This window comes from Hemiscyllium ocellatum, chromosome 31 (assembly GCF_020745735.1).
Source record: "Hemiscyllium ocellatum isolate sHemOce1 chromosome 31, sHemOce1.pat.X.cur, whole genome shotgun sequence".
Taxonomy (NCBI): domain Eukaryota; kingdom Metazoa; phylum Chordata; class Chondrichthyes; order Orectolobiformes; family Hemiscylliidae; genus Hemiscyllium; species Hemiscyllium ocellatum.
The window spans coordinates 51,757,689-51,781,491 of NC_083431.1; the positions used below are offsets into that span (position 1 = coordinate 51,757,689).

General features: G+C 40.7%; 1 protein-coding gene across 2 annotated transcripts in view; it reads left to right on the forward strand.

Moving 5' to 3' along the window:
- The window catches only part of nup88 (nucleoporin 88), a 49,672-nt gene that overhangs the window by 6,575 nt on the left and 19,294 nt on the right, over positions 1–23,803 (forward strand). For both annotated transcript variants that reach the window (XM_060848035.1, XM_060848036.1), the window contains exons 5-13: positions 2,145–2,309; positions 5,999–6,185; positions 7,480–7,630; positions 7,918–8,016; positions 12,197–12,287; positions 14,814–14,918; positions 16,106–16,258; positions 19,421–19,546; positions 22,552–22,617. In XM_060848035.1, coding sequence (XP_060704018.1) covers positions 2,145–2,309; positions 5,999–6,185; positions 7,480–7,630; positions 7,918–8,016; positions 12,197–12,287; positions 14,814–14,918; positions 16,106–16,258; positions 19,421–19,546; positions 22,552–22,617 — 1,143 coding nt within the window. The remainder of the gene's footprint in view (positions 1–2,144; positions 2,310–5,998; positions 6,186–7,479; positions 7,631–7,917; positions 8,017–12,196; positions 12,288–14,813; positions 14,919–16,105; positions 16,259–19,420; positions 19,547–22,551; positions 22,618–23,803) is intronic.

Here is a 23,803-nt window from a genome sequence, read left to right on the forward strand (position 1 = left end):
ACCATAAATCAAGAGCATTTCTGAACTGACAGCCAGACTACTGTGACCACTAGGAGTCATAACAGCACACAAACTAACAGCCACTCTCAGACAACAACTCACCAGAACGAAGGACCCAATACTCAGCATGAGCAAAACCAACGTAGTGTACAAAATCCCATGCAAGGACTGCACAAAACACTACATAGGGCAAACTGGAAGACAGCTAACGATCCGCATCCATGAACACCAACTAGCCATGAAACGACACGACCAGCTATCCTTAGTAGCCACGCACGCAGATGACAAGCAACATGAATTTGACTGGGACAACAACACTACTATTATAGGACAAGCCAAACAGAGAACAGCCAGGGAATTCCTAGAGGCGTGGCACTCATCCACAGATCCAATCAATAAGCACATCGACCTGGACCCAATATACAGACCACTACAGCGGACAGCTGGAACTGACAACCGGAAGCGGCAGATTCAAACCACTATAAATGCCAGAGGAAAGATCACAGAAGCGCTTCACAGGAGGCTCCCAAGCACTGAGGATGTCACCTAGACAGGGGACGAAACGTCTGCAACACAAATTCCCAGCTCGGCGAACAGAACCGCAACAACGAGCACCCGGGCTACAAATCTTCTCCCAAACTTTAAACCCATATTCTGCCATGTCTCTCTAAGAAGATTTTCCACCTGAGCTTCATCTTTAAAGATTAGTGTACTTGGTTGCTTTCTCTTTTGTCCCCCCCCTAAAGATTTCTGAACATATTGAAACAGAATTTTCAATAGTGGTGTAGTTAAATTGGATATACTTTTTTATGGGTGAATTGTGTGGCTTTTTTGTTTGCATGTTTGACAAACTACTACAGAAGTACATCCGGGGATCAGTCAGCTGGATAGATGGCTTGCTTATGATGCAGTGTGATGGCAACAGCGTGGGTTTAATTCCTGCACTGAAGTTACCATGAAGGACTGACTCAATCTCTCTTCTCATCTGAGGCATGATCCCCTGTGGGTTAAATGACCACCAGTTGTCCCTCTCTAATGAGAGAACAGGTGGACAAGAACTGAGTAGTCCATAAATGAAAAGAGATTTGCTTGAATTTGAATTGTATGATTTCTAGTTATAATATTTTTGTGGTTGAAAAGTTGAGATTGGTATTCAAACTGTACTCTAGTACTTGAGCCCAGAATCTAGGTTGACACTTTACTGCAGCACTGATAAGTTGCTGGATCTACCTTCACCTAGCTAATGGTGAGCCTGTTTCAGATGAACTTGTGTGAAGTGCATTTGGGCATTAGTGATTACAGCACAGAAAGACCTGAAACCTTAAGGCACATGGCTGTAGAAACCAAATGTTCATAAATCTGACAGCTATTGAAATTAGGTTTTATTTCCAAATTTAAAACAAAACTGATCCTCAAGTCTTGAATGACCAATGGTCATATTGAAGAGGGCTCAATGGCCTACTCCTGCTCCAATTTTCTATGTAAACTGTTATGGCTTTGTTTCACATTTTCTTGTTTGTTTTAATCTAGGCATTTGGATTACTTGTCCAGTAGTGGTTACCCTGCTCTTGTACCATTGCTTATGCAGTGCTTTTTATTGTGTTTCAAGTTACCTGGGCCAGTTCCTTATATTTTGGAAATTAGCTAATTTTCTAGATCAGTTCTTTTTGATTGTGTATTTGCTAAAATTTTATTTGAACTAATGATGTTATGGTTGCTGTTTCCTAGATGTTCACGAGCTATTGGACCTTATCTGGGTTTCACTACTTTTATGCTAGAGCTGCCACTGCCTCCTCCTTTTATATATGCAAATTATTTCTCTTCCTCAAGTACAATTATTTAGAAAGGGGATGATGTTTCAAGAACGAGGAAGGTAATACAAACTGATATGCAAACAAAGTAGAGGTGATGAAGGAAGAGCCTTTAACAATGAGTGGTTAGGCTGTGGAATGCACTGCCCAAAAAGTAGTGGAGGTGGATTTACTTGAGTATTCAAAGGGCATTGAAAGGTCATGGTGTGCAGAGATCTAGGGGAAGGCAGAAGATTGGTGCTAGATAATAGAGCTGGTGCAGTCACAATGGGCTGAATGGTCTTCATCTGTACTGTAATAAGTCTGTGATTCTGTGTGTCTCTATCACTGTAGATCATATACAGCATCACTCGGGGAGACTGCAGTTGCTTTTGATTTTGGTCCTTTGACTTCTGCCCCTGGGCGTCGTTCCAAAGAAGAGGTTCAAGTCTATCCACTTTACGTTCTGTATGAAAATGGCGAGACCTTCTTGATCTATTGCAACCTCACTCACAACAGGTAGATGTGTGCCACTGAATATGTTGAAAAGGGTTGGTGGGCAAGGTAATTGAGGTAAATAAGCTTCAGGAAAACAACTTCAATTATGACTTGGAGGTGCCGGTGTTGGACTGGGGTGGACAAAGTTAACAATCACGTAACACCAGGTTATAGTCCAACAGGTTTATTTGGAAGCACTGCTCCTTCATCAGATGGACAACCTCCCGATGAAGAAGCAATGCCTAAAAGCTAGTGTTTCCAATTAAACCTGTTGGACTATAACCTGGTGTTGTATGATTTTTAACTTCAGTTATGGATTCAAACTTTTTACCTGATGTATATTGTTAGCTACTTATTATATAATTAGTGTTTGAGAACTGATGGCCATCTGGACTAGGCTACCTTTGTGCTTTACATTCTACTGTGCCTCTGAAGTGAACTGAGGTTCTGAATTTTGGAAGTTCACCACCTTCTCTGGAGCTGCAGGAATAAAATGAGGAATTGGTATGATAGGATTGCATTGAAGTTAATGAACCCTAAATGTACTTTTTTAATCTACCTATTATCCTAACTTGTTCGGTCTTTACAAATCCTTTGGGGGCATTAGTTGTGCAAGGGAGGGAAAGTATTTTGATATGCAGCATACATGTGCTGGCTTCTTGGCTCAGTCAGAGATTTAACAGCTCCACCAATCAACCCACAACCAGTGAAGAGACCAGATGTCAAGATGTCTCCCTTTGCATTTTGTCGGGAGAGGCAAGCAAAGAACAATATAATACATGCTGGGTCAGTTGGGAGTGACTGGTAAAGACTTAGGCTAACTAGGCTCATAGCAAGTTTTGATCTCATTTAGTAATAAGGGTGTCCAGGACAATGTGAGTCTTTCATCATTTTCTGGATAATGCACAGGATTTCTATTTAGTTTAGTGAGGTTTTGTATTATATTTTCAACACTCACTGAAATATAATGTGGCTTCATGACACTCAACAAAGAAGGGAGACAGCAGGAAATGACTTGTCTGTTAGCCTGTCATCTGTTGTAGGGGAAGTGCTGGAATCTATTTTGAAGTAGACATTGGGCGTTTTTAGCAATCACAGTATAACATAGCAAAGTCAATCCAGTTTTGTGAAAAGCAAGTGTTACTTGACAAATTTATTGGTGTTCTTTGGCAGTGTAACATGTATATTAGATAAAGGGAAGCAGCTGTGCTGTATTTGGATTCCCAAAGAGATTTAATAATGTGTCACGAAGAAGTTTAGTTGTTGAGATAAAGGTTTATCATGTTGAGATAATATATTGGTATGGATAGACAATTGGTTAATGATTTGGAATGAATAGATCATTTTTGGATTGTCAAACTGCAACTAAGAGTGCTATGGACATCTGGGCTGGAGCCTGAACTAATTGACTTGGTTGAAGAGACCAATTATTTTAGCCAAATTTGTGACTATACACAGCAAAGCAAATTGTGAAGACAACACAATCTGCAAATTTATATGGGCAGAAAGATATTGGCAGATGAAGTACAATATGAATCATTGTAAGATGGTTGACCTTGCAGGGAGGAAGAGCAAAGCAGAAAATTATTTAAAGGACTGCACTATACTGCAGTACAGAGGGTTCTGGGTAGTATTGAAAAAGAATTGCCAAAAGTAAGCATGAGGGTTCTTCAACTATTCAAGGTGAAAGGAATTTTGGCCTTCATTGTAAGGGAGTGGAATAGAAATGCTGAAGTTCTGCTACGATTATGCAGAGTTTTGGGACAACCATACTTAAAGTACTGTATGCAGTTTTGGGTTCCTTACTTAAGGATGGATGTATGAGTACTGTAGGGGCTTTGGAGAAGATTCACAAAGCTGCTTTTTTGAAAAGAAGGGGTAGTCTTCTGCAGTAGAGGCTGATTTTTGATCTGTAAATGGAGTTGAGAGCTATAGAGGTCAGGAAGGAAAGTCTGATCAACCATGATCTTATTGTGATGGACCAGGCTTTATGGGCTGAATGACCTGTGTTTTTCTTTGATGTTCCTATGTTCATATCTTGTTTTCTTCTCTCAGGGAATGCATGAGTCACTTCCCAGGCCAACATTTATTGCCCATCTTTGACTGCCATCTGAATTGAGCGGCTTTGTAGGCCATTTAGATGCATTTAAAGTTCAGCCGCATTGCTGTGGGTTTGGACTGATATCTAGGCCAGACCTGAGGAGGGCATTAGATTTCCTTCCCTGAAGGACATTAGTGAGTCAGTTGGAATTTGGCAAAAATCCCTGATTGTTCTAGCAGTTGCCATTACTGATGTCTGTATTCCAGATGTATTAATTGCATTTAAATTCAACCGATTTCTTCAGAGCATTAATCTGGATTAGTGGCTCAGTAACACTATCACTTTGCCGTGATCTCTTGGAACTTGGTGATCTAGACAGCGTAAAGTCTAAATCCGTCCATTCTTCAAAGAATTGCAAGGAGATTAATGGGCTGTTGGACAACTCAATGCAGAAAAGATATTAGATTGTCAACCCCCCCCCCCCCCCCCCCCCCCAAAAACCATAGATCATGCAGTAAGTTTGCAGATGACCCCAAAATTGGGAGTGTTGTGGACAGCAAAGAACGTTTCATCCGATTACAACGGGATCCCGATCAGATGGGCCGAGGAGTGGCAGATGGAGTTTAATTTAGATAAATGCGAGGTAATGCTTTTGGAAGAGCAAATTATAGTGAGACTTGTTCATTTAATGATAAGGTCCTGGCGAGTGTTGCTGAACAAAGAGACCTTGGAGTACAGGTTCATAATTCCTTGAAAGTGAAGTCGCAGGTAGATAGGATAGTGAAGTAGGCGTTTGGTATTCTTTCCTTTATTGGTCAGAGTATTGAGTATAGGAGTTGGGAGGTCTTGTTGCAGCTGTACAGGACTTTCGGAATATTGTACGCATTTCTGGTCTCCTTCCAATCGGAAGGATTTTATGAAACCTGAAAGGGTTTGGAAAAGATTTACATGCATGTTGGAAGATTTGAGCTATCGGGAGAGGCTGAATAGGCTGGGGCTGTTTTCCCTGGAGTGTCAGAGGCTAAGGGAAGACCTTATGGAGGTGTATAAAATCATGAAGAGCATGAATAGGGTGAATGGACAAAGTCTTTTCCCTGGAGTGCGGAGTCAAGAACTAGAGGGCATAGGTTTAGGGTGAGAGGGGAAAAGATATAAAAGGGACCTAAGGGGCAACTTTTTCATGCAGAGGGTGTTGCGTGTATTGAATGAGCTGCCAGAGGAAGTGGTGGAGGCTGGTACAGTTACACCATTTAAAAAGCATCTGGATGGGTACATGAATAGGAAATATTTAGAGGGATATGGGCCAAGTGCTGGCAAATGGGACTAGATTAGGTTAGGATATCTGGTCGGCATGGACAAGTTGGATTGAAGGGTCTGTTTCCATGCTGTACATCTCTCCCTCTATTTGACTAGATGTTAGTGAAAGTGAACTCTCGAGAGTAAGTATCTGCTTAGCGTAACCAAGAGGAGTAATTCAAATAAACCCAAATTTTATTACAGTATTCTAATTAATTCGTAACTTTTCGTTGAGATAGTATTGTGTAGTTGCCAAGACTAGTGACATTCTGGATCTGGGATTTTTACACTTATAATAGCTACTCGGGTGAGAATAAAACTATTCTTGTGGAAACAACATGTGACATGAGCTTTACTTAATCTTCTCTCCTAGCACTGGTCTTCTTGGGAAGTTGCTGGGTCCTCTACCAATGCACCCAGCTGCTGAGGATAATTACGGCTATGATGCTTGTGCCATACTGTGCCTTCCCTGTACCCCAAACATTCTGGTTATTGCTACACAATCCGGCATGTTATACCACTGTGTGGTTCTTGAGGGGGATGAAGAGGAAGATCAGATGGTAAGATGGAAATGGATCATATGCAACTAAGAAGTATATGCATTTGGAACTGATGATTAATCTTGATCTTGGTAGCTTTACTATTTGTGTGGCTTTTTTCCCCCCTCCTTCCTGTCTCCTTTCTCCCTGCCTTCTACCCATCAGATACTGTAAAACTCAGTCTGCCTCCTGTATAGTGAGGTGATTGAGTTGCTGATGTGTTATTGTCCACCTTTCATTGTTTTCAGTGTGTAGTTCCCAAGCAGTCTTTCCAGTGTGTGTTTTGTGTGGTGGGAGGCAAAGTTACAAAAATTAATGCATGTAGATAAAACCTCAGGAACAAACAACTGTAATAGGATAGTGCAAATAATTATTGTGTTGTTATAAAAGAGAATAAATTTGCAGAATCTAATTGATGTTTTACCATGGATAAGTATGTAATGCTGCCTTTTGGTAGCCCAAATAAGGATGTTGCACTTTCCTTGGAAAGTAAGAACCCAAATGGAGAAGAGGAGAAATTTAACTAGGGGGTATATCCATGCAAGTCATAAAGTAGTGACCTAGATTAAAATAACTTTCTTTTTAAAAGCAAACTCAGCAAATAAGGTTCATTTGTTGACCATCTGAATTAAAATTCAAAGTTATGCTAAATTTGTGTTGTACTTTGATTAGAATATAATGGAGGTTAGAATATAATACAGTTTTGGTCTTGATATTAAAAAATAGATATGTAGGCATTTGAGAAGGTTCAAAGAAGAATCACGGGACAATTTACAAACTGAGGTTATAATGACTTAAGCAAGCGACCAGGGCCGCCTCTTTCACACAGCTGAGGAGTGTGTTGGTGTTTGAATTAAGTTACACTTGCAAAAGGTTTTCCATTTGTTGGGATGGTCAAAATTGGAGTTTATAGATATGTGATAGTCACTAACCAATCTGGAAGGAAATTCAGAAAATATCTCTTCTTAGTGTGGTGGGAATATGAAATATGTTGTTACAACCCATAGTTAAGAAAAAATAATATAGAAGTATTTAAGAGGAAGTTAGATGGGTACATGGGGGTTGAAGAAATCGATTAGAACAGAATTAGAACACAATAACTGAATTATTGTCCAACCCTCAAGATTTTATGAAATACATAAAATGACTACCATAATATAGTCATTTCCAGTTGTGCTAATGTTTACCATGCAATGCTGGCTGAACTGATTCAATGTGCAACTATATTAATTACATTGGCTTGCTTGTATTGTTTGAGGTAATGCAGACATTATAAATTGTTAGAAAGTTGAAGGTTTATACTCTTCATGTTTAGGCCAATGAATCTTGGGACCTGAGATGTGAGTCTCTTCCTTCGCTCTACGTGTTTGAATGTGTGGAATTGGAATTGAGCTTGAAACTGGTGACTGGGGATGACATCGAGCAATTGCAATCTGATTTCTCCTGCCCAATCACATTGCATAAAGGTATGGTGCAACGTCTTTAGCATGCTCTTACATTTATTCATTTATATAACTTAAAACCATATACCTGACAGCCGATGTAATTGCATTGGTGTTGAACACAATAAATCTCCTTTTCTTGTTCCATTACTTTATCCCTAATAAATATTCTATTTGAATGAGAGTTTGATATGAATCAGCCTTTTTTTTGCCTATTATTCCACTATCTCTCATAATTTAGACCTGTGGCAAGTCAGTATATCCACAATGAGGAATAGTTGTCATTCATTTATCTGATCTTTTCTTTCTAGATCCATTATGTCCAACACGGTATCATTGCACACACCTAGCTGGTGTACACAGTGTCGGGCTGACATGGGTCAATGAACTGGAAAATTTCTTCAGCTCAGGTAGAGTATACAGTTAACATTGAGTCCAGAAACCATCGTTTAGAACTAGAAGCAGCGAGGAAACGGTGGTACAGAATAACCTCGATTATCTGAATGAGACAGGCGGGGAGTAATTTGTTCGGATAACCAATTTTTTTTTCAATCAGATCAGCCATCCGAATAAAGGAAGTTATACTGAATGTAATTACTTTTGAAAATGCATGTTCTTATTTCATTCATTTGATTAAAATGTATGCAAACACTGGATATTGCTCAATTCATGATATTTTAAAAAGACATTTCATCAGTAAGAAATTAAACACAATTATAAGATTCTTTTAGTGTAATAATATGCACTGACCTAATGCTTTGAAGTGTTTGAGTAGGTAACTCACTACCAGAGACAAATATTGTCAGTCAAATATATGATTCAAACGATCGCACTGGGCTCAAAATGATAACTCTCTTTTTCTCTCTCTTTGAATGTGAGTCAAGTTTTCTTTTATTTCATATCTCCAGCGTCTGCACCATTATGCTTTTATTCTTGATACTGAAGCTGTTTTGTTGATCAGACCTTGCTTTTGAGGCTCTCCTGAGTTTTCAATGCAACATAGCCTTATCCTTCCTACAGGATATATTATTCCGACCATAGAGGTTCAGAAGCAATTGGACTTGGCAATGTGTTAAATGGAGGACAGCTGAAGTTAAAAGCTGTGAATTGGTGTCATGCTTTCTGTCATATACAGCTGGGTAGTTTTCTTCCCTGAGGCATTATTTTAACTTTTTCATTTCAATTCCCTGTCCATATATCTCTCCAATAAATCACTAGTAGTTACAGCAGTATAAGTTATTTAAATAGCTAAAATGTGTTTTATTTAAAAAAAGTACACAAAACATTCACATTAAGATTTCCAAATGTAACTCTGGATCTAATCCTCGGAGGTCTTCCTTTTCCTCCACAACCAAAGGGCTTATCAAATGCTTGAATTTATTGTCACGTGTACCAAGGCACAGTGAAAAGATTTGTCTTGTGAGCAATACAGGCAGATCATAGTTTAGTAGCATAGATAAATATAGGTAAACAGCAGCAAAACCAAAGCACAGGTACAGGTGAATGCTAAGCGTTTGAGTCCATTCAGTATTCTAACAACAGTAGGGTAGAAACTGTTGTGAAACCGGCTGGTGCATGTGTTCAGGCATCTATACCTTCTCCCAGATAGTAGAGGTTGTAGAAAAACATTGCCAGGGTGGGATGGATCTTTGAGAATGCTGGCGGGCCTGGTAGATTGGCCTTTGTGACTGTCCGGGCCGAGTTCACCACTCACAAACCGTCTCCAATCTTGAACGGTACAAGCTACCATTTCCACCATACTAGGTAGTGATACATCCAGACAGAATATTCTCAATGGTGCATCTATAAAAATTGGCAAGGGTATTCACTGTCATGCCAAATTTCTCAGCTTTCTGAGGAAGAAGAAATGTTAGGCCTTTGTAACCAATGCATCCACGTGAAGAGTCCAAGAAAGCTTGCTGTTGATGACCACTCCCAGGAGAATGACAGTCTCCACTCATTCCACCTCTGTGCTGTTGATGTGCAGGGGAGCATGAGTAACATCCTGCTGAAAATCAATAATGAGTCCCTTGGTTTTGCCAGCACTGAGAGCTAGGGAGGCATAATCAATCCACTATTTCTTGGTGGAACTAATTTTCTCAATTATTCCTTCCACCTTGGTGTGGTTCTAACAGTAACAGCAGTAGCATTTTTACAGGACCTTGAGATCTTGTTCGGATAATTCGAATAATTAGAAGTGAGCAGATGGGTGGAGATGAAATGCAGAAAGAGTGCAAGAAGGGTAGCCAAATAAAGGGACTTTAAGCAAACGAGCCAGAGATGAAGAGAAGCAAGAAGGTGATAATGGAGACTGAGTGGGTGAAAATGGGTTAGCTGTGTTGAAAGCAGCTCATTTCATGATAGGGTCTTGGGTTGTGGAGGTAGACTATAGACATGGAAGGGTGTGTTCATGCTTTGAAATTGTTTAACTTGATGCTGAGTCCTGAAGGCCATAAAATACTCAAGCTGACGATGAGTTTGCGTTGAGCTTCAGTGGAACACTGCAACAGGTCAGATACAAAAGTGTTAGCATAGGAATGCAGTGATGTTGAAGTGGCAGGTAACTAGAAATTTGGGGCAGAGTGTAGGTGTTCTGCAACGTGGTCAGTCAGTCTGTATTTTCTCTTCCCAGTGCAGAGCAGCGAATATAGATTAGATTGAGCAAAGTATATGTAAATCGTTGCTTCATCTGGAAGTTGTGTCAGAGACCTTGAATGCTGAGAAGGAAGGAAGTAAATGGAGGTGTTGTACCTTATATGACTGCGTGGGAAGTTGCTGTGTGGGGATGTTGATTGAGGAGGAGTGGGCAAGATGTTCTAGGGGAATGGTCCCTGCACAAGGGTGAGCAGGGAGATATGTCTTATTGTGTCATTCCACTGAGGGTGGTGGAAATGGTAGCTTATTCATAGAGTTGTAGAGATCTACAGCACAAAAACATCCTTCGGTCCAGTCAAGAACAATCACATAACCGTTTAACTATGATCCTTTGGTGATGCTGATGCAGAGGAATATAAGAAGGGGGACCCTATCATTGTTGTGGGATGAGGGCAGAAGTGTGGGAAATAGGTCAGACACTGCTCGGGGGCATCCTCAGTTAAGGAAAAAGTTTGACAAGCCTGAGACACTCCTGCAGAAGGTAGGATCATCAGAATTAATGCAACAGACAGCTTTGTTGTTACTGCATTTAGAAGTTGTGGAGCAATGGGTTAGATTTTTGTCTTGTTTGAGATCATTACCTGACCTTTTGTGTGACAGGAATATTACTTGCCACTTAATCACCTCAAGCCTGGGCATTGTCCTGGTCTGGCTGAATTTGGACACTGGCTGCTTAGTATCTGAGGAGCTGTGAATGGCACTGAATTTTGCACAATTCCCATTTGGAAAACCCTGACTTCTGACTTTACTGTTAGAAAGAAGGTTGTTAATAATGTAACACAAAATGGTTATATCTAAGACAATATCATTAGGAGCTCCTGCAGTGATATTTTGGGACCCATAGCGGCAGCCATCTTTGTTTCTCCCACAAGACTCCAACCAATAGACCATTTCCCCTTTTACTCCTGTTGACTGTTTTTATGCAGGCTGCTTGATGCCACACTCACCTCACCTCTGGAATTCAGCTCTTTGTCCATGCTTGACCCAAGGCTGTAATGAGACCAGGAGCTGAGTGGGCCCCCACAAAACCCAACTAAGTGTCTTTGATCAGATTATTACTGAACAATTGAGTATTTCCATAACTTTACTGATCGGGTATTGAATGGTTGGATTTAATTTGTCCTGGTTTTTATGGACAGGATATACATTGCAAAACCACATTGTTGTGTCAATGTCAGTATTGTAGTTGTTTTAGAGTAGGTTGGGTAGTGTTGTAGCTATTTATGGAGCACAAGTTGCCAAAATATTGGCAGAGCTTACAGACTTTGCAGTATCAATGCCTTCAGACATTTCTTGATATCATGTAGTAAGTTGAGTTGTTTGAAGATTTATTAGCTCATCTGTGGGATAGAGTCTAGATTAGAGTGGTGCTGGAAAAGCATAGCTGGTCAGGCAGCATCCGAGGAGCAGGAAGATCGACGTTTTGGGCAAAAGCCCTTCATCAGCACTGAAGCGTCACTGAAGCTGTGCTTTTCCAGCACTACTCTAATCTAGACTCTGATTTCCAGCATCTGCAGTCCTCACTTTTGCCTCATCTGTGGGATAGCTCTATCAGTTCTTTCATTAACCCCAAGGTGTTAGGGCAGAGGATGTTGCAGGGACAACAGAACTGGGTTGCCATTGTAATTTTCACTGTCTAAGTTGATGGTCTGTCTAATTTAATTCTTTAAACTTTGTAGCAATATCATACCATTTCAGTGGGCAGTTAAGAGTCGACCACATTGCTTTGGGTCAGGAGTCATATGTAGGCCACACCAGGAAATGACAGCAGATTTCCTTACCTAAATAAGATTAGTGAATCACTTTTGGAAGTGAAGTAGTTTAGATCTGCCTCATCTGTTCTTTTTGGTAATATTTGCAAATCTTTTTAAATCTATCAACTAATATTTCCGCATTCCTGAAGTTGTGGATCACCTTGTGCTTTTATGCCTACAGATGACGAAGATAAAAGTGCGCTTCAGGAGTTGGCAGCAGAGCAGAAATGCTTGGTAGAACATGTCCTGTGCACCAAACCACTGCCATGCAGGTATCATCTTCCCATGTTCCTTATTACTCCATAGCTGGAAAAGGTTTTAGATTGTTAAAGTCTTGAGGAAAACCTGTTTTATGTGATATTTTTAATGCATGAATGTTTTACAAACCCTTGATTTTTGCCTCGGTCATTCTTAGGCCAAGCATGCTGGGGAGGGGTTATTGTTATATGATGAGGTAGAATCTTTGTCTCCTGATCACCTGAGTGGTGGCTTGGACTGGCCCACTTTTTTTTTAAGTTTTCTCAGTTCTGGAACTCTGAGCTGAAGTTGAGAATTAAAGGTTGAACAGTATCTTGTTTTAAGAGAAGAAGAGGACAAGCAAAGTCATGTAGGCATATGGGAGCTGGCCTGGAAAGATAATTGAAGATTAATTATTGCTGTAAGAATATTGCAGATGGTTGGCATCAGGATATGTTATGTTCAAGGACTGGCAGATGATTGTGATGTTGCATTCATTAATTTAGGCGAGGCTAGTGCTGGCCAGCCAACCACAGAAACTGTTGGGGGTAAAAAAGAGGAGAAATCCTATATTGAACTGGTTGTGTTTGGGTTTTTGGGTAGAAGGTTGTGTTTGGGTTTTTGGGTAGAAGGTTGTGTTTGGGTTTTTGGGTAGAAGGTTGTGTTTGGGTTTTTGGGTAGAAGGTTGTGTTTGGGTTTTTGGGTAGAAGGTTGTGTTTGGGTTTTACTGACTAGTTTTACATCTGGTTCAATAATTAAGTGTTCTGAGAAAAGAATCCCGGTTTAAAATAAGTGATTACTCTTCGGAACCTGCTGGAAGCTGTTTATATTGACCAGTAACTTTGGAATTCAAGCAAGATACTGTCAAAGGCCTTCCTGAAGTTCATAAAGACAGCATCTACCACTCTGCCTCATGAATCATCCGTGTCACTTCAAAAAATCTCAATCTGGTTTGAGAGACAGACATGACCTTGCCTGCACAAAGTCGTGCTACCTGCCACTAATAAGTCCATATTTTTCCAATTGTGACTAAATCCCTAAGTATCTTGTTCAATAATTTCCCCACCACTGACGTAAGGCTCAGTGGCCTATAATTTCCTGACTTATCCCTGTTGCCCTTCCTAAACTAAGCAGCAATGTTGGGTATGCTCCAGTTCACTGGTATCTCTCATGTGACTGAAGAGGATGTGAAGATTTTGTTCAAGGTCCCAGTAATTTCCTCACCTGCCTCCCTCAGCATTCGGTGATAGATCCCATCAGGTGTGGGGATTTGTCTACCTTAATGCTTTTTAAAACACCTAATACTACTCCCTTCCTTATTGACATGCCCCAAATATCAACATACCCCTCCTGCAACTCTCTATCACCATGTCCTTATCTTTTGTGAATACCAGTGCAAAGTATTCATTAAGGACCTTGCCCATTTCCTTCGGCTCCACGCAAAAATACACTCCTTTTGTTCTTGAGTGGGCCTACCCTTTCCCTAGCTATCCTCTTGCTCCTTATATACTATTATTTTCCTTAATTCCGTTTGCCAAAGACGTTTCATGGCCTCTTTCAGCCCTCATGATTTGTTGTTGGCGTTGTTTCCTCCTGTCGTTGTATGCATTCAAGGCTCTGTTTAAATTGAGTTTCCTAAATATATGCTTCCTTTTTTGTCTTTTTGACTAATCTCATAATTTCTCTTGTCATCCAAGGTTTACAAATCTTGCCATCCTTCTCCTTCATTTTCACAGGAGTATTGTGAATTTGCTGATGACACCAAGACAAGTAGTATTGTAAGAAGTGTAGGTGTAAGCATAACATTTCAAAGAGAGGTTGATGGTGTAAATAAATAGGCAAGAATGTTAGCAAAAGTGGGGTCATCTACTTTGGAGCAAAAAAAAACAGAACAGCGTTTTTTTTTGTTAATGATGAAAAACTGAGGCAGTGGACATCCAAATGGATGTTTTTGAGGAGATAGGTGGCAGATATATCATTGAAATGTCTTGAGGTCTGTAAAATTAAATGATCAGAATGGTTACTATAATACTGGCCTTCCGCACCTCCAGAGTAATTCTGGGTATTAAGACTTGGAAACAATATATTGGCCTTTGATCCTGTCAATTATAAGTTTTCTGGATAATAAGAGACAGTATTCCCTGGAACTTTAGAAAGTTAAGAGTTGATTTGATTTAAGTTTAAGATCCTAAGGGAATCAGGTAGGTTAAAGAGAAATATTTCCACAAATTGATCAATGTTAAATAAGACAGGAGGTTGAAGGTAAAAAGATTAACTGGTGTATATAGCCCGAATTACATCTTCCTATGTACAGGTTTTGCTTCATTTAATCGTTCACGGGATGCAGGTGTTGCAATTTTAGGGATTTTACAAACTGAGTTTAAGTTGAATGTAGTCCTTTTATTTTAAAGTAGTTGATGATAGAAATAGGTTTCTGGGAATTCTAGTCACAGTCACTCTCAATTCTTTTCAATATTTTTTGTGACCTTTCTGTTTGGTAAGAAATATGACAGTTGCAGTATTTTCACTTTGTGTGTGTATATGTCTTCAAATTCTTACAGTCCACCTGCACCAATCAAAGGATTCTGGATCATTTCAGATCTGTCCCTCGGAGCTGCAATGATTTGTATTACTGATTCTTTTGAATGTATTATAAGAGAATTGCTGTAAGTATTTTTCTTGTATGATTGAATTGTGAAAACTTCCTTTTAACAGGGATTTAGTGTTAGTGCTTGGGAAAGTGATCATCTGGTTTATATTGTTCTGTCAGATCACAGATATATGGATCAATATAATTGTGGACTGGTGAAGTCTTGAGATTGTTAGTGAACCGATTGGTGACATTTTGAATATTCAGTATGATTCCCACTGCGAATTGCTATCCTTATCTCCATTTGGAAAGATGCACAAAGTTTGTATCAAAACACAAATTGAGTTTTTTCTGAAACTATTTACAGTCGTAGCACACAATACAAGATAGGATTGTTGGGTAAGGATTCAGAGGCTAGCCATTGTTTGCTCATCTGCATAATGGACATGACTTGGGGCCGTTGCAGGGAGGGGAAGGTTTAAGTTGGAAGAGTCTGCCTGAGGTATGGCTGGGCAAAGATTGACAATTGGAATATATTGTGGGAAAATGTAAAGCTATCCATTTTGGCACAAAAGTTTAGATTGCGTAGTTTGTGGTAGGTTCTCACTGTCCCAGTGCATGAAATACACTGTATCAGCAATCTTCTCAAAACTCACTAGCAATAAAATATTTGCTTTTATTGCAATGCAGTGTAAAAGTAGGGAAGTTTTGATGCAGGGCATTAGAGTACTGTGTAAAGTTTTGATCTCTTTATTTAAGGAAGATCATACTTGCATTGGAAGCAGCTCAGAAGTTTGGCTGGGTAAATTCCTTTTTCAGGAAAGTTGGGCATATGCTCCTTACCTAATGGATGAATACAGAGAAGACTTTTCCCCTTCTGGGAAAATCCAGAATTGAGGAATGCAGTTGCCTGTTTAAGATAGAAATGCAAAGGAATTTCTTCTTTCAAGAGGATCCTTAATCTTTAAAATGCTGGAATATATTAATTGCTGGGAGGCAAGCTTCTAAACTTCAGGGGAGTTGAGGGTTAAGGGGGAAGAGAAAAATTGAGTTGATGCCAAGATCCGATCAGCTGTGATCTAACCAGTGGGAGAGCAGGGGGGCTGAATGGCTTATTGTACATACTTTTCATGCTGTCATGCAATAATTCTGAGTAATTGCACCTGCTATGGTTTTGATACTTTCAACAGTTCACTTGAAACTGTCTGTCTGTGCACTGACTCGATTACGAACAAATTGTAATAAATTTGTGGATGTTAGCAGGACCACGACAAGGCCAGTATCGCCACCATTATTGTGTTCCAACCCAGACAGCAGCTGTGTGGCATCTCCATTGCGAAACTTTGCAAGCGGTTCCTTTGAGCAACACATTAGAAATATTCTGCGTCGTACTACAACCAATCCACTGCTACTGAGGTATTGTTTTAACCCATAGACATATTTACATTCATATTATTTCATTGCATTCAATCAGTTTTCCTTAACCTCTCCAAATCTACTAACATGAAATGATTCATGGAGTCATATCATGGCATAATACAACTAGAACCATATAGTACTAAGTTCTGTGTTTGACCTGTGCTGAATCTGCTGATCTTAGCTAAGGCAGTGCAGTTACCTTCCCAACACTGAATCCTGTAAGTCCTAAAGTACATGAATGCTAGTTGCAGCAGATTTGGGAATGGTTGGGCAGCATGGTGGCTCAGTGGTTAGCACTGCAGCCTCACAGCACCAGGATCCCAGGTTCAATTCCCGCCTCAGGCGACTGTCTGTGTGGAGTTTGCACGTTTTCCCTGTGTCTGCGTGGGTTTCCTCCGGGTGCTCCGGTTTCCTCCCATACTCCAAAAATGTGCAGGTCAGGGTGAATTGGCCACGCTAAATTGCCCGTAGTGTTAGGTGCATTAGTCAGAGGGAAATGGGTCTGGGTGGGTTACTCTTCGGAAGGGCGGTGTGGACTTGTTGGGCCAAAGGGCCTATTTCCACACTGTTTAGAATCTAATCTAAACTAATCTTTGGAGTAGTACATTTTGTTGTACTGTGTTTGTTCGTTTTGGTGAACTGTATATGAGCTGTTCCCATTCATGAAATGGTGGCCCTGGGTCAACACTTTCAGAAGTGAAAAATTAATAGAACATGGTGTTTTCTACCTTGAGAAACTGAAGCTGCAGTGATGCATTCTGTTCTCCCCATAGCTATTCAGATTTAAATACTGATCTTGACTGAAGTTTGTACTTGGCCATGCCTTGAAATAAACATTGGAGTTTCTACAGTTAATGCTTTGGATGTGGGGTGTCTCTAACAGAGCAGCTTAACCCACCTTCCTAAAAAAACGTTCTTATGCAACTGACGAGTTTCTTGGTCACAGAAGGACAATTAAGCTGCAGTAGGACTAGAATCTTGTCAGGCTGAGGAAAGGTGGCAGATTTTGTTTCCTATTTGATATTCGTGAACCAGCTGTTTTTCTCTTAATGACCTCTACTGATGCCAACTTCTTATTTTCAAATTTCAAACTTAATTTAAATTCTTGCATTCTCTGAGTTAATGCTTCAGACTATTACACCTTCCATAGCCATAAAATGAGCTAGCACGTGAATATTTAATAGGAGGCAGTAGCATAGTAGTAATATCACTAGACCAGGAGTCATGACGCTAATGCTCTTGAAATACTGGTTCACATCCCACCATGGTGACGAGCAACTTATATCTAATTAATAAATGTGGAATACATATCTTTTTGACTCGACCTGTTCAGACACCTCAGGAACTGGTGGGGCTTGAATCTAGGTTTCCCAGCACAGAGGTAGGGAGCCACTGCACTACAACAACCCATTAAATCTGGAATATCAAGTTAACTCCATGGCAACATTACCGGGATTATCGTATAAAAACTCATCTGGTTTGCTCCTCTCTTTTAGGGAAGGGAATCTGCCATCCTTACTTAGATTTTACAATGTAGCTGATTCTTAACTTCCCTTTGAAATGACCTCCAGTCCATTCAGTTCATGATCAGTAAGGGATTGGCAACAAATGCTGGTTTTGCTAGCAATTCCCACATCCCATGAAGAAGAATTGAGAAAAAGATTCAAACATAAAATATTAAAACAGAGGAACTTCTTTTATCCGAGTACCAATTATCCGAATTTCGGATTATCTAAAGAAGATCTCAAGGTCCCGATAGGAGGATTACATCAATGACTTGTGACCAACACTGATCGTGCCTTTTGTTTACAATGATTTAAAGTGAATTTGGCTCACTGAAATGTTGCTGAGAAAAGTCCTGGACATCATGGGAGCCCAGGTACTGTGACCAAATGACTGACCTCCCACCCTCCCCCTCTCTCCCCACACTTCGCTTGGAGTTCTACCATTGGGTGTACCCTAAACGCCCCTTTCCCCAGATAATCTATCCAACATTGTCCTGTACAGGGCAGAAAGGGAACTTGTCAAAAAGTCGTGTATGCACATGCTATTTTGAGTCTCACCCCCTACCTCTCCAAAAAAGGCAGCAGCAGCCTTGCTGTTGGTGTCCAGTCTGATTGCTGTTACTCCATTCCGTTACTTCATTTTGTTCTGGAGTCCCATTGAGGGGGAAGAAATGAGAGGCATCTGTCCGCTTCACTCTGTCTCTTGGCTGGAGTCATAGAGAGTTGAAAGCACACAGTGGGAGTTGGTGGTGGAGGGGATGCTGCTGTCTCTTCTATTGAATGGGGAGAGGACATAGCAAGTGCTCACTGTCAATCCCATTGAAGTGAAGTAGCAGTGGGGAGAGGCTTCAGCAACGCTGCAAGTCCATTACACACAAGTGTGTGTCTGCTCAGAAACAAACCGAGACAGAGAGAGTGTGCAAGGCAGGCAGAGCGAGGAGAAAGGAAACTTTAGAAAACTGAGTCCCAGAGGAGAGGTATTGAATCAGTTATCTGAATGAAATACTGTCTGCCCATCTCCTTTTGGATACTCGAGGTTCCGCTGTATTGCGTAGAACATAGTTTCATGTTCTGTGTTCTCAGAACATTCAACAATTTGTCAAGTGATAGAATATATTATCCGTACATCCTGGTGAAAGGTTGTAATCAGGCCTGGAGGTTGGCGTTCCATTCAACCAGATGATCAGTGTTTCTTATGTGCTTGTGGTGGAAATAATTAAGTCATGTCAGCCTTCATCAGTAATTGTGTTTACTTATGTCTGATACTCACATGGTTTTTCAAATGGCAGGGTTATGTTCTTGAGACTGAGTATTATTGGCGAGGTCAGCATTTACTACCCATCCCTCATTGGCCACCAGAAGAAGGTGGTGAATTGTCACCTTGAATCACTGCTGTCCATGTGATATTGGTACACCCATAGTTAAGGAAGCTGTTCCAGGATTTTGACCCAGTGACACTGAAGGAACAGTAAAATTTCTAGGTCAAGGTGGTGAGTGATTTTGGGGAGAACTTGCAGGTGGTGTGCCCATGTGTCTGTTACATTTGTTCTTCTAGATGGTATGGATTACAGGTTTGGAAGTTGCTGTTGAAGGAGCTTTGGTGACTTGCAAGAAGCTGGAACTCTACAGTATGTATCTTTGTTTTTCTTTTCAGGGCATCTGATGCAGTAGGAGCACCTCCGCCGCAGGAATGTCTCCAGCTCTTGAGTCGAGCCACCCAGGTCTTCAGAGAAGAGTACATCCTTAAACAGGCTCTTGCACGCGAGGAGATCACACGCAGGTAATAAAGTCACCTCTTGATTTATGTGAAATAAAAAATTGTATTTGTATGGAATGTTTAAGCTAATGAAATGACCCAAGACACACCATGCAATTGCAGTCAAACTGCAGCCATGCAAAGATAGTCACACAGGATTGTAGAACAGGTGAGGAAGGATTTAAGGTGATCTTAAAAGTGTGGCGGAGAGGTTAGAATGCAGACATTGGGAATAAGTGAAACCTTGGAGAGATTAGAAAATAGGACGTGTTTTGAAAATTAGTGTTTCTCAATGGGAGTCTATGTGGATCAGTCAAGGTGAGGAAATGTGATGGTGAAAGTTATGACTGTCTGCACGGTTTGGAATGGACTTCAGATTCTGTCAGGTAGAAGATGAGGATGGTCAGAAGAGCATTGGAATAGTCCAGTCTAGAGTTTCAGCAGTGGGTGACATGGGCTGAATCAGGCAATGTTATGGCACGATTGTTGAATTAAATTTATTAACTGACAAAAAGTGAGAATAAGGGTAGGCGATGGTCAGGTGGTATTATTGTTAGATTTTTAATCCAAAAACTCCAATAAGTGTTCTGGGGACCTGGATTTGAATCCCACTCAGCAGATGGTGGAATCTGAAATTAAGAATCTCCTGATCACCATGACACGATTGTCGGAAAAACCCATTTGGTTTATTAATGTCTTTCAGGGAGGAAATTTGCCATCCTCACCTGGTCTGGCTATGTGACTCCAGACCCACTGTGATGTAGTTGACACTCAAATACCCTCAAAAATGGCCTAACAGGCCATTCAGTTGTACCAAACACTACATAGTCTCAAAGAAATGAAACCAGATGGTTAGGCCAGTTTTGGAATACTGTGTGCAGTTCTAGCCTCCCTCCTATAGGGACGATATTGTAAAACTTGAAAAGGTTCAGAAAATATTTACAAGCTTTAGGGAAAAGCTGTTTTCCCTGGAGCCTGAGAGATGACCAATAGAGGTTTATAAAATCATGAGGGGCATGGATAGATAAAGAGACTAAGTCTTTTTTCTGGGGTGGAGGGAGTCCAGAGCTAGAGGCCGTAGGTTTAGGGTGAGAAGGGGAAGATTTAAAAGGGACCTCGGCAACTTTTTCATGCAGAGAGTGGTGATGGAATGAGCTGCCAGGGGAATTAGTGGAGACTGGTACAATTGCAACATTTAAAAGGCATCTGATGGGTATATGAATAGGAAGGGTATAGAGGGATATGGCAAGTGCTGGCAAATGAGATTAGATTAATTTAGAATGTCTGACCAACAGTTGGACAAGTTGGGGAGGGGGGAGCTCTCCGGTGGTTGGAGTCATGTCTGATACATAGGAAGATGGTCATGGCTGTTGGAGTTCAGTCATCTCCGCTCCAGGACATCTCAGGGTAATGTCCTTGGCCCAACCATGTTCAACTGCTCCATCAATGACCTTTGCTCCATCATAAGGTCAGAAGTGGCAATGTTTGCTGATTAATTGCACAGGGTTTGGCACCATTTGCGACCACCTCAGATACTGATGTCATCCATGTTCAAATGCAACAAGATCTGGACAATATCCAGGCTTGGGCTGACAAGTGGCAAGTAACATTTGCGCCACACAAATGCCAGGCTATGACCATCATGAATAACCACTGCCCTTTGGCATTCAGTAGTGTTACCATCACTGAATCCCCCACTATCAATGTTATTGTTGACCAGAACCTCAATTGGCTTCACCACATAAACACTGGCTACAAGAGCAGGTCAGAAGCTAGAAGTACTGCAGTGAATAACTTACCTCCTGACTCCTCAAGGCCTGTCCACCATTCACAAGGCACAAGTCAGAAGTGTGGTGGATTACTCCCTACTTACCTGTATGAATGCAGCCCCAACAACACTCAAGAAGCTTGATACCATTCTGGCCCAGCTAGCAACACATTAATTTGTGAATGCATATGAAAAACTTTTTAAATGTTATGAGGAGTTTTGCTTTTTGAAGTCCCCTCTAAATGTCCAACCTCTTGCCCTCGATCTACTCCTTTTTGGTTATGGACCTCTCAGGTGCCTCTTGATTTTCAACTCTTCAGTTATGTCTCCTGTCAGCTAAAGCAATCCCAATTTTCTTCTTCTCTGCAGTTGAGGCAACATATTTATAATTTCCCCTTCATACTCATTCTCTCATTGTGTAAATTCCACCTAATATTTAACTGTCTTCCTCCAAATTCTGTGTATTGTATTTTTTCTTTGTGAAAACAAGCAAGAAGATTCCACAAAGAACTGTATCAGTCATCTGTCTCTAAACACAAATTATCCTCATTTGTCCCTAATGACCCCTGTTTTAATTACTTTCATATACTTTGTTTTATTGATTTTTTTTAATTGTCTTTTTTCATCCTTACTCTTTTCTTTCCTCACATTTTAATTTCACGCCTTCATTACTCCTACTGTAGGTTCTATAATGTTTAGCCTTATTTATCTGAAATCCCCCCTTTTCATCTATCTATTCTTCAACCTTCTTGATATCCAGCAGGGTCTGAATTTGTTTGCACATGTTTTTCTTTAAGTTCTTTCACATTCCTATTTTGAACCCTTGGAGCCCTTGTATCTCCTCATCCTCTTTATCTGGCATTGATTTTCTCTTTTAACTTCTGCAAGCTCACACTAGCTGAATCATATATCCGTTTAGAGCAATAGGTTTATGTTTCAAAACCTCTCTTTCTGATTTTTGACCTTTGCCCATGACGACTCTAAATATAATTCCCCACAATCCTATCCAATATAGTGCTCTTCATATAGTACTATTTCTACCTCCCGTGATTCAATCTTTTCACTAGGTTCAAAACACCACCCCTGTTCTTGTACGGTATGTTGTGCACTGTCTAAATATTTTCCTGAATACATTTTCTGCTCCCTTTGTGCCTTTCACACCAGTTCTACCTTTTGTTAATGTTAGAATAGTGCAATGTTATTGAGTTAACTATATCATCAAGGGTTGATAGTAAAAACAGAATTCTGTTCCACATTCCAGGGTAAAGCTACTGGAAAGTCAAAAAAAGAAGCAAATGCAGGATATTGTGCAGTGCATTGGGGACAAGTAAGTACATTGTGTTCTTAAATGGAGACACATGAATGCATTTTTAAGCCACTTGGTAATGCGAAACTCAACGAAGCTATTATTGTGATTTAATACCACAAACAGCAGTTTAATTTATTTTCTTAGCTACTGAAGTAGGGGTACCAGTATCCTGGGAGAAAATTTGCTCATGCTCTTCGGGGTGGGAGCGGGGACGTTAGACTAATGCAGCAGGGGAATGGGAACCTGAATTGTAGTTCCAATGTACAGGAGGTTAAGGGTAGTGAGATCAGGGATAGGTTTACAAGATCGTGAGAGGGCACCGTCAATCAGAATGTTGGTTTGAAATGTGTGTACTTCAATGCCAGGAGCAACCGGAATAAGGTGGGTGAACGTGCAGCATGGGTTGGTACCTGGGACTTCAATGTTGTGGCCATTTCAGAGACTTGGCTAGAGAAGGGACAGGAATGGTTGTTGCAGATTCCAGGATTTAGATGTTTCAGCAAGAACGGAAACGATGGTAAAAGAGGTGGGGGTGTCAATCAAGTGGCAGCTGAGAGAACGTTTGAGGACTCATCCACTAGGGTAGTTTGGGCTGAAGTTGGAGACAGGAAAGGAGAGGTCACCCTGTTGGGAGTTTTCTATAGGCCTCTGAATTGTTCCAGAGATGTAGAGGAAAGGATAGCAGAGAAGATTCTCAATAGGAGTGAGAGTAACAGGATAGTTGTTATGGGGGACTTAAACTTCCCCAATATTGACTGGGAATACTATAGTTCAAGTAGTTTAGATGGGTCAGTTTTTGTTCAATGTGTGCAGAAGGGTTTTCTGACACAGTATGTAGACAGGCCAACAAGGGGCAATGCCATATTGGATTTGGTACTGCGGGGGTGAACCCAGCCAGGTTTTAGATTTAGAGGTAGGTGAACACTTTGGCCATAGTGACCACAATTTGGTTATGTTTACAGTGGCAATGGGCAGGGATAGGTATATACTACAGCGAAAGAGGTATAACTGGGGGAAAAGCAATTATGATGTGATTAGGCAAGATTTAGGATGCATAGGATGGGGAAGGAGACTGCAGGGGATGGACACTCTTGAAATGTGGAGTTATTCAAGGAAAAGCTACTGCGGGGATCCTTGATAAATATATATCTATCAGGCAGGGAGGTAGTTGTCGAGAGAGTGAGCCATGGTTTACGAAAGAAGT